Genomic DNA, 9,828 nt, shown 5'->3' with positions numbered 1-9,828 from the left:
TTGTAGTTTTAGACGGTAGTAAGGAAACCCTTCCGTCTCTGACTTCCGGGTCACGTGGTTTCTTGTGTTTACAACGTAAAGGGGCGGAGCACGCGGTGAGAGGAGAACTGAAGGGCTAGTCATGATTTTATAGATTGTAAATAATAATATCGTCAATGCTTTACCTTTTTTTTTTTTTAAATTAGAAACATAAATATTGTTGATTGAATTGGATTCAATAATTGCCATGTCAGTAGTTTATCTAAAACAGAACAAACAAACGTCAGATGAATAGATAAATGCTAAATTGGAGTTCTTGGAATAAATATTAGGAATCTTAAAGTTGACTTCTTGACCCTGTAAAAGTAAATCAGTGATGTTTTTCCCAGTTCACAGAAAGAATATTAAAATAATAATAATAATTCTGAAGGACAAAGTCTGTTTTGATGTTGAATGTTTTTCTATGTAATTTATTTAAAAAAATATACTATCACTATTAATTATCTTTTTTATTTTTGAACATATTAGTGATATTGACATATACCTTTGACGTAAAGACTTATTGAACTCATTTTAATAGTGTTTCACCTCCATAATTGTTCAACCAAAAGAAATACGATTAGAAACTAACCACCAAAAAATATGTAACATGTTAAAATTTTTCGTTTTTTTTTTGTTAGTTTGATTTTTCTCTGTTCACTTAATGGTGTAATTATATTGTCTGTAAATGTATTCTTCTCAGTAAAAGCATCGGTAAAAGCAAGCAGAGCAATCAACTCCTTTAAACTCCAGTCAGAGAAATAAGTTTCAATTGGAGTCCATCATACTGGTCGCTGGCCTCTGCACCTCTTACAACACGAGTCACAGTGGGGTACAGCCGGCAGCTGTGTTTTTCCTTTCTTTTTTCTCCATGAAAAAACGGTTAAGGAATGGTAGGAATGTATGGTGAGAGAAGTGAACAGCAACACAACAGCTCTAGTCCATTTTGTTTATTGTTACAGTTAAAATCAAGACAGCTTGACATGTGAGATACTTGGCCATTAAATGTCAACATACATTACAATCAGTGCAAGAGTTGTCCTCTAAAACTACACATCATCGTCTCAAATGGCATCATAACATACTGAATGTACATCTTCTCTTACTCCTATTCAAATTCTCAATCATATAATTTAAAAACATTATTTAGGAGGTAGAAAATCTAGAACTAAAGAGGCTCGTTGAAATCTCTCAACGTTGACTAAATGAATGGAAACACTATTAAAAGCATGACTGTCTCAAGAAAACAGATTGCTGAGATTGTGGTAAATATTTGTACCAAAATATGATTAATGATCTATACATTATTATTATTACATAATAAATTAGCTCTTACTAAACTTAAAAGGCTAAAAATTCATATTTTGTAGTGTTTCTTCATACTTTAGCTGAAAACAAGAAGTTCTTAAAATATAAAATAAAAATGTAAACACTGTATTTATTTATTTCTTTAGCAAATTATCTCATTTTCAGAATGAACAAAGTCACACAGTGAGATCTGAGGTTTGAAGACTTGAAAAGAAACTACAAATGCAAAGAAGTTTGTAATCTCAGGGTGGGACCCTTACATTCAACTACGGGCTCCTGAAGAGCCTCCAAAACGGAGGGGAAACAGTTTTCCTACTGGTGCTACTGGTGCAACTGGCTCCTTTTCTCCGCGTGACGATGGCAGCGGTACTGTGTCACAGCGCAGAGGGAGGCAGAGCAGCCAGACTGTCCTTGTTGGCCTCCAGGAAGTGACTGCAGGCAGAAAAGGTGCTCGAGAAGCTGGAGGACAGGCCGGCGATGTCTGTGGAGATGTAGGGGAGGACGCCCGGCGTGGCCTGGTTGTAGTACGTGATCTGAAACAACAAACATCGGGTCACGCGTTACGCAGTAAGCCACTGTGTCTTGCAATTGAATGTGAACCGTTAGCGTGAGCGCGCAGTAACGGCCCCCGTGGCGAGCGCCCTGCACTGAACTGCGCGCCCCTTCTCATTTGGCCAACCTTGGTGACGGTGCTGGACTCGTCCCAGATCGTGAAGCCAGCACAAAGCACCTCTCCCCTGGTGTAGTCCTCAGTGGGGAGGTGAGTGGGCAAAGTGACAGAACGCAGAGCGATCAGATATGGGTCCCTGGGAGGGACAAACAAGGATAACATCATGAGAGAGCAAGCGGGAGGCAGTAACGCAATAACTGGTTGCATAAAAAATGTAATATAAGCTGGAGAAAGGAAATCAAGAAACAGTCAAAATGATAAAAAATACAGCAGAGAAGGGGCAAACGAAACGTGAAATGACATGAGCAGGTTGTTTATTATGTATTAGATTACAACACCTGGCGTCACATGGCTTCCTCCTGGATGCCAGCAAGATAAAGTCCTGGCCTTTGCCCCCTTTACTGACAGAAGGGGCGGCCACGCGGTAAAGGGTGTCTTCCTCATCTACTTGGTTGATCTCCTCACACTCCCTGCAGAGGCCACACAGTAATGAGCATGTGAGAAAATGAAAATATTTTAAGACGTCGAATTCGCATCTCATGGTGCCGTATTCGCTTTCCACATAACTACTGCGGCCGAAATATGAGCCAATATACAAATAGTTTATATTTCATGCAGAAATAGCATTGAGTCTGAATTTAACCTTGCATTTTGAGGTTTGGTTGGATGGTTGCTGTGGTAATATGCAATTGGGGAACTTAAAAGGACAAGGAAGCTTTTACATTCATCCTGCAGTCAACAAATCCAATGAAAAAGAGCAAACCCAAAATTGTATTTACTTGTATTTTTCTGTCCTATGGACCTCAATTGTTGTCCTAAAGTTATGAAAAATTAACCACTGTTGCACTGGGTGACATGCACCTTAATTACCATGAAAACTAGCACTGTTATTTTGAGTCTCTCTCACATAAACATTATCCTACTGACGTGAAAACTCACAAAAGCACCAAATGTATATTGACCTGCAGTTGAAACTAGTCCCCTTAAAAACACTCTTTCGACATGTTCGATTAACATTTGCTTGTGGTTTTAGGAAAAAAAACTATTTAAGAAATAACTGCATTTTGTGAGACATTTTTAAGGATGTAAATCTCTTCAGGAATCCCTTGACAATAGGAAAAACAATGATTTTTATCAACAACATTAGAATCATTCTTCTTTAAGATCATGCTGCTGTTAAATGAACTGTAAAAGGCTGTGCGCCAGACGACGGCCCTCATACTGACTCATAGTGTCGGTCCCACTCCTTCCTCTTCCTCAGGTCTGACAGAAGGTGGAACGTCTGCTCCGCCGGTACGCTGACGTGCATCTCCACCTTGAAGCACAGCACGTGGTTTTCCTCCAGTGTGTACAGTCTGACCTAAGAGTGGAGCAAACCCACAAAGAGGAGGTGGGCTCGAGGTCTATAAATAGGAATTTGTTCCAGTTATTCTAATGCGCACACATCGAATTTGACTGCCATCAAAACTGCCACATTAACTGGCGAGGACATGGGAGATTACACATAATTATACATATTTTTAGGACGACTATATTCAGAGCTTGTTCTCTGAATCTTTCACCGTGTCTTTTGGAGAGGGGTTTGAGAAGAAGACAGTTTAAAGTTGTTCTATTCTTCATTATTCCACAATTTAGTTAAAACAACATGGGCCTACTTCCAGGACAGCCACCGTGACTGTGCAGCTCTTCCAAAACAATACAGATGAGAATGCACGGCAAAGTCACAACAGCTGTGTCTATTTAACAAGCTATATCCTGGACGATAATAAAAACAATACCGACCTTGTTTTTCTCAGACGTTAATACCCAGTTGTTTCTGGTATCCATTAGTTTCAGTGCCGATACATTATTGTAGCTCAAGTAAATCTGTAAAAACAAAACAAAAAAAAAACAGAAGACCGTCTGAATTCCTGAATACGGTGGCAATAAGCCTCACTGAGCATGAAGGACTCTGTTTGCCAGAAATTGCAATACCTGGTTACTTGGATCCCAAGGAACCGAAACGGGCACTTCAGTTTGCTTGCAGGAGATGATGTATTTCCTGTAAACATGGAGGGCACGATGTTTTACATTCAGGGACAAATGGAAGTTCAGAGGACCCGAGCATTAATATGAAGCTTTTTGTTCTCGCAATGAGCCAACACGCTTGGTTATCAAATAGTGGAATAAAGGTTATACTGGAGGCCGGGTATTTTACAGTTGAACAATGCACTTATTATGCTCGACAGACTCTGCACCAAAGTCTGCTCAGCTGCGATATGCTGCTCCGCCAAGTCATGTGCTGCTGCAGTCTACTGTGAATAACCGACACTGTAGCACAACACTGGAGCAACACAGCAATGATGTTTCTGGATTACGACAAGTCAATAATACTGCAATCCTGCACCGTAATGGATGTTTGTTTGTTTTCAATGTACATGTTGCAGTTTTTAATGTTTTTTTTGTAATGTGATTTATGTTGAACCTGACAGATGAGATAGAAAATGCATACTATGCAACTTTTACACTGACAAAAATCAACATATCTGCAATAGATGTCAGCCCTGCATATATACGAGTAGGCTGTGCAAACAACAAAACCTGGTTGTTTAATGGAAAATACTCACCTATCAAGGCGAATCTTCTTTCTGGCAACAGCTTCCAGATAACGTCTTTTCCCATCCTGTAAAACATTAGACAACCGAATGTTGAAATCCCTACAGATGTTTATTTTGTGCCAACTTGGTACTCAAAATGTCCTTTTTGGGGGGCTCTATACAGTATACATACACTATACTGAACAGGAAGAACACTCACCACAGGCTCAGGTCGTATCCGCGGTAGCGTGCACGCTTTCCCATCACCGTCCAGCACCTCAAAGGTCATGAAAGCACTATTTATATGGCGCAGAGGTTCTCCACCCTGGTAGGCCTCCGCACACACTCCCACCTCCATGCTGGAGCACACCACGTATGCAGGCGCGTAGGTTCAGGAAGAGGCGTGCGCACACACGGTCGTATGGTTAAATACACACTTCGTTAGATGAGGCGATGGACGTTTGCTTTGTACTTTTATTCGATTCATTGTGAGGCGACTCACCTGTGCTTGAAGGTATTGTTAACAATGGCTTTCAGTACCAGCCGGTCACCAATGTGAGACGGGCCACGAAAATGGAACATGTCAATGCTTCTCAAGGTTGGGTGAGCATTACACAAGCGACTAGATCAAAATATGAAGAAAGAAAAGAGGAAGAGGTTTGTTGTTTGTTTCGAAACTGGGTCTTATTAGAAATAGCCTCTGCGAACTAGGATTTGTTAGGATTATGCTTATTTGGTTTCTTCCCGTGAGTTTGATGAGAAGATGGATACCATTATCACAGCTTTGCTTTAAATGTGAAGCTACAGCCAACATCGACCTTCTTCTCTACAGCTCAACAGCCACTGTGTTTTATATTGTTTATTTTATCCCGACAAAGATAACACAGATAATAAAACATTACTCATGGTTTTCTCAGGTGTTTGTGGGAGACTATTTCCTGGCTGAGTGCAGTGACTTCCTCGAGTCTCATAAGAGCCAAAACTCCAAGAAGTCATTTCGTCCGGCCAAGAAATAGTCCCATACAGAACTTGCTGTAAAACCACAATCTGTCTCGGTCGAACAAAAGAGATATAATGTTAGCTCGTGAGCTTTCGATGTGTTGGCAGGAGGATGTTGTTACCCGGCTTGCTCTTTCCCCCTCAAGCCGTCACTCTGATGAACACTTAAAATCAGTCAAACACTGTCAATAACCAAAATATCCACTGCCGCCGTTATATAAAATAGTTTTTGACATTTTAATGCAAATATTTATAAATATGTATATATAATCTGTCAATTTAAAGGCTGTACATAACAGTCCAAGCCATGTATATCTACGCAGTCAGTATTTCTTTTTTTTTTAGATGCACCAAAACCAATCTAATTCGAGTCTAATTCTCAGTATGTGGATCCATACTCGACCAATGAAGACAAGTCAGATTCTGTTTCCACTATGACCGTGATTTTCATCTTCTCATCCAACGCATCAGTAAAGTTATTTAGCACTTTTCTCAAAATGTCAAACTATTACTATGAAGCAGTTTTGCGTCAGGAAAACTAGGAACACACCTTGCTGCGATTGTAGCCACATTCTCCATCCAGGCCATAATCTGACCCCCAAAGGTGCTGACTTGATGGTTGGCATGGGGCGGGAGCACCAGCTCCACACTCTCCACCCGTGTCCGCTCAGCCGGCACAGCGTTCTGGTATTCCTGGCATTCTCCTGGTGAGAGCGAGACAACAAGGATCCCGTTTTGAAATGCTGCGTGTTTGCAATGCCGTCGTGTTTTAAAGCCCTACGTCTACAAGTCTGTACCAAGTTGAGCTGTGCTGCTGTTCAGTAGGTCTGTAATGATCTCAGCGTGGATCAGCCTCATCCTCCTCCGCTCCGCTGCCAGGCTGTACTCCATCTGCTCCGCTTGTGTGCGAGGGAGCACCTGCTTCAGCTGTACCTGTGTACACAGCACACATAGGGGATGTTGAACTCGGTTTCGAAAAAAAACCCGCATATTCGGGTCAATGTCACCCTCACCTTCCCCGCTTCAGTTCGTCTGGCGACGAAGGTAGCAAAAGCATGGCAAACTTTCCACTGCCTGTCGGTGTACAGATCCTCACAATTCACCAATATGCCCACCTGAAATGAAAAAGAAGCACCAGGTGTCACCTTTCTGAGCTAAAAACGGTCACCGTGCTGAAATCAAAATGTCCACTAACCTCCATACTGGATGTGAAGGCTCGGTTGACCTTTGCTATGATGTTGACGACCTTTCCCACCCTGGAGTAGACAGAGACACTTTACTATCAACAAGGGGCTGTGATTGCAGTATCAACAGACTCTGGACCTCTCTGCTGTGAAACACAATGTTTGATGGAGAGAGCATTCAGGTCAATACATTACCCAATGGTGTGTTCAAAATGGATGTCGTCCACAGATGCAGTGATACAGGAGCAACCGGCATGTCTCTCAGCTGGGAGGAGAGAGATTATTAGTTAGGCCAAGTGATCCAGCACATAAAAGTCACAAAAGCAACTGCAAATCAGGCAGAGTGAAATGAGCTTAGGAGCTGTAAATATGTGCATCTATAAAAAGGCTTGTAGTAATAATCTATCACACAGACAGACTACAACCGGGTTTTTAATTTAAATGCATTTAATTTGTTGACAAAGCACCAGAATATATTGATTCCCAGGTGTTATCTATTGCTTCTGTACAGATATACCTAAATGTGTTGCAGTGGGCCATAATAAAAATACATCTTCTACTATACATGCTGCGGCAGAAATCTCTTTTATATGTCTGGATTAATTAGGTAATGTTGCATATAAATAAGCAGCAATGTTTTAGGCTGATATCGGAACAATAAATTGAAATACTGGTTATTAATGTGATGAAGCGTCTTTAATTCTCAGGTGTCTCAGTGACCAAAAACAGATCTTCCTGACTGGTTATTTTATCTTTAAACTGAAAAGTGTGCTGTATTGTGATGTAGATACAGACCAACATTAAACAGTTCACATGATTGAAGAGAGCATTCATATTGCCCACTTCAAGTATGAAACAATCTGTAGCAAATGTTCTAGACCGTGGAAACAGCAGTTCAACAAAAAAGAAATATTTGCAACAATTTGCCAAACTGTAACAAAGCACTTCACCATTTTGGGGACTGTAGATAAAACTGACAGTTGAGTTTTTAGTAGACCTCCTAATGAGATCATGACAAAAGCAAGCCTGAGATTAAATCCCCACCTTGTGAAACACTAAAACAGACGAGCAGCTATCATAAAATGCTTCGGTACTGTACAAGTACTAACCTGCCCCACCATTTGGAAAACCCGGGTTTCAAATTTTGGCCCTGGAACTTTGGGCAACGAGTCCACCACTTCCTGCGAGAACGCTTCAGTGGACATTTTGGGTTATTCTTGGATAACCACGGTGCATGATCAGAGTTGCAGATGCACAAGCGTGTTTAAGGCTTCATCATCTCCAGCGGTTATTATTATTATTATGATATTTTCGATTTGGTTGTCAGTAGGACTACGGAAAGACTGCTTGCCTGATTGATATGAAAATTTGTGGAAGGGTGAAGCATGGGCAGAGGAAGAACCCATTACATTTTGGAGCAGATACAAATCTTGGACGGACACACAATTCATTTTTTACTTCTGATAACATTGTGCAAAAGGGCCTTTGGCCTTGTGCTCCTCTAGTTGTGTGTTGGGTTTGTCAGCAGGATTAAGGGAAACCTATCGCTCTAATTTTCATGAAACAAACTCGATGGAATGATGGACATGTATCTCCACACATATATAGGTTGCACTTGTAGATTTGCACATCATAGACAACTGGCCTATTGGCCTTGACGGAGGCCTGCGCTCTCGGAGAGCTCCCCAAGGTTACATCGTCTGTGACATGTTGTGAAGCGGAGATGCAAGTGGAACTACTGAGAGTTTGAATGTAACAAAGCAAGATGTTTTCGGACGTTTTCCTACCAGACAAGCAGGCGGTGGAGTCCATCCACTTCAGCAGCTGCCCCACACTCAGCTCCCCGCAGTGATTGGCATGGCACGGCAGCACGATCTGACTCATCTTCAACTCAGTGGGGTTTCTGTACACTTCCTCAGACTCCTGAATAAACAGAGGGTCCTGCGTGGCGTCTGCATATTTCTCCTTTGACGTCATGGTAACTCACAAACTACACAGACAGGAAACACAGGGAAATGTGACACAGTCAACAACAAACAAAAAAAAAACACTTCTACAAATGTAAAACCTGAAGTCAGTTTGGACCAGTGCTTGCGACATAAGACGCTTTCAATAATCTGCATTGTGGTCTGAGGAATTGCCCAACATTTGTCCCCTAACTCAAGGATCAGGAACAACCTGAGATGCCTCTGTGTGATTACAACCTTGCAGCATTTAGTGGTAGGACTCTAGAGGCGAATGAATGCCAGGCTGCATGCAGGCTGGGATGTTTAATCGGAGTAGGGTCTGAGAACTATTTCAAGCCACATATACCAACTATTTTAAGGCATGCAGCTAAACGAGGTATTCATGGAAACTATTTGCTGGGATTGAAGTGTTTGCCCACAACTGCTGCTCCAATGGGGGGCACGCAGTGGTCACCTGTCTTTCCTCTTAACGCTGACAGAAGCCGGAGTGACCTTTACGTTGACTTCAGGAGAAATGAGACAGACCACGACATTCGCTGTGAACTTCTGTTACAAAACAATACGGACTCTACGAGCTTGTTCTTCTTTCTGGACAACAAGTCGTGGCAGTAAAGAAAGCAACGCTTTTTTTTCACACTGGAAACAAACAAAAAATACACTTTAAAAGAATGACTTACCTATTTTTTGGGGGTTACTGCCGATGGTGATAATCGAGATAAAGACCTTCACGTGTCAATGGACCGTCGGCTACTACACATTAACGCTTGCTAAGACTGCAGCCTGCCACAACGACCTCCTTCCAGTTCACCCATTCCTCCACAACTTTATAAACACACACATGCACGCACACGCGACAGATTTACTCAAAGGTTTCACCACTGGAGGGAGAGAGAGAGAGAAAGAGAGAGAGGCTGGGAGAGAGACCTTCCCCTGCAGTGGCGACTGTTACGTCCACATATTTAAGGTGGAACTGTAGTTATCTCATTTTTAGTTGTGTGGACCATATTGTCCATACATTCACTTTAATAATAATAAAAAAAACATCGCTACAAACTTTTATAGATGGTTGAAAGCTGCAAACCGTGTGTTGTTGTGTTTTATTATTA

General features: G+C 41.6%; 1 protein-coding gene across 1 annotated transcript; it reads right to left on the bottom strand.

Annotated features, from left to right (window-relative positions):
- Positions 1-1,591: 1,591 nt before the first annotated feature.
- Positions 1,592-9,596, bottom strand: acot11b (acyl-CoA thioesterase 11b). The gene is made up of 16 exons (XM_068591388.1): positions 9,400-9,596; positions 8,543-8,745; positions 6,951-7,020; positions 6,767-6,827; positions 6,585-6,686; positions 6,369-6,504; positions 6,122-6,275; positions 5,075-5,194; positions 4,793-4,931; positions 4,603-4,658; positions 3,971-4,037; positions 3,779-3,862; positions 3,223-3,356; positions 2,335-2,466; positions 2,006-2,132; positions 1,592-1,859 (listed from the first exon to the last, which is right to left on the bottom strand). Exons 2-16 carry the CDS (start codon positions 8,730-8,732, stop codon positions 1,701-1,703), a joined length of 1,731 nt encoding a protein of 576 aa, XP_068447489.1. The 5' UTR covers positions 8,733-8,745; positions 9,400-9,596; the 3' UTR covers positions 1,592-1,700.
- Between the last annotated feature and the right edge of the window lie 232 nt (positions 9,597-9,828).

This window comes from Clinocottus analis, unplaced genomic scaffold (assembly GCF_023055335.1).
Source record: "Clinocottus analis isolate CAN_PGR_092001 unplaced genomic scaffold, fCliAna1.0.p SCAF_25, whole genome shotgun sequence".
In the NCBI taxonomy this organism is placed as follows: Eukaryota; Metazoa; Chordata; class Actinopteri; order Perciformes; family Cottidae; genus Clinocottus; species Clinocottus analis.
Note: the sequence above shows the minus strand (reverse complement) of the source record. Positions and strands in the feature narration are given on the sequence as shown.

What these genes read in the sequence shown, in the direction of transcription:
- acot11b (XM_068591388.1), bottom strand. Translation starts at nt 8,732, where the DNA reads ATGACGTCAAAGGAGAAATATGCAGACGCCACGCAGGACCCTCTGTTT. An exon ending in AACAATACCTTCAAGCACAG is followed by an intron (nt 4,932 to 5,074) that starts GTGAGTCGCCTC and finishes GGTGTGCTCCAG; the next exon opens with CATGGAGGTGGGAGTGTGTG. An exon ending in AGGAAGCCATGTGACGCCAG is followed by an intron (nt 2,133 to 2,334) that starts GTGTTGTAATCT and finishes TGTCCCTCCCAG; the next exon opens with GGACCCATATCTGATCGCTC.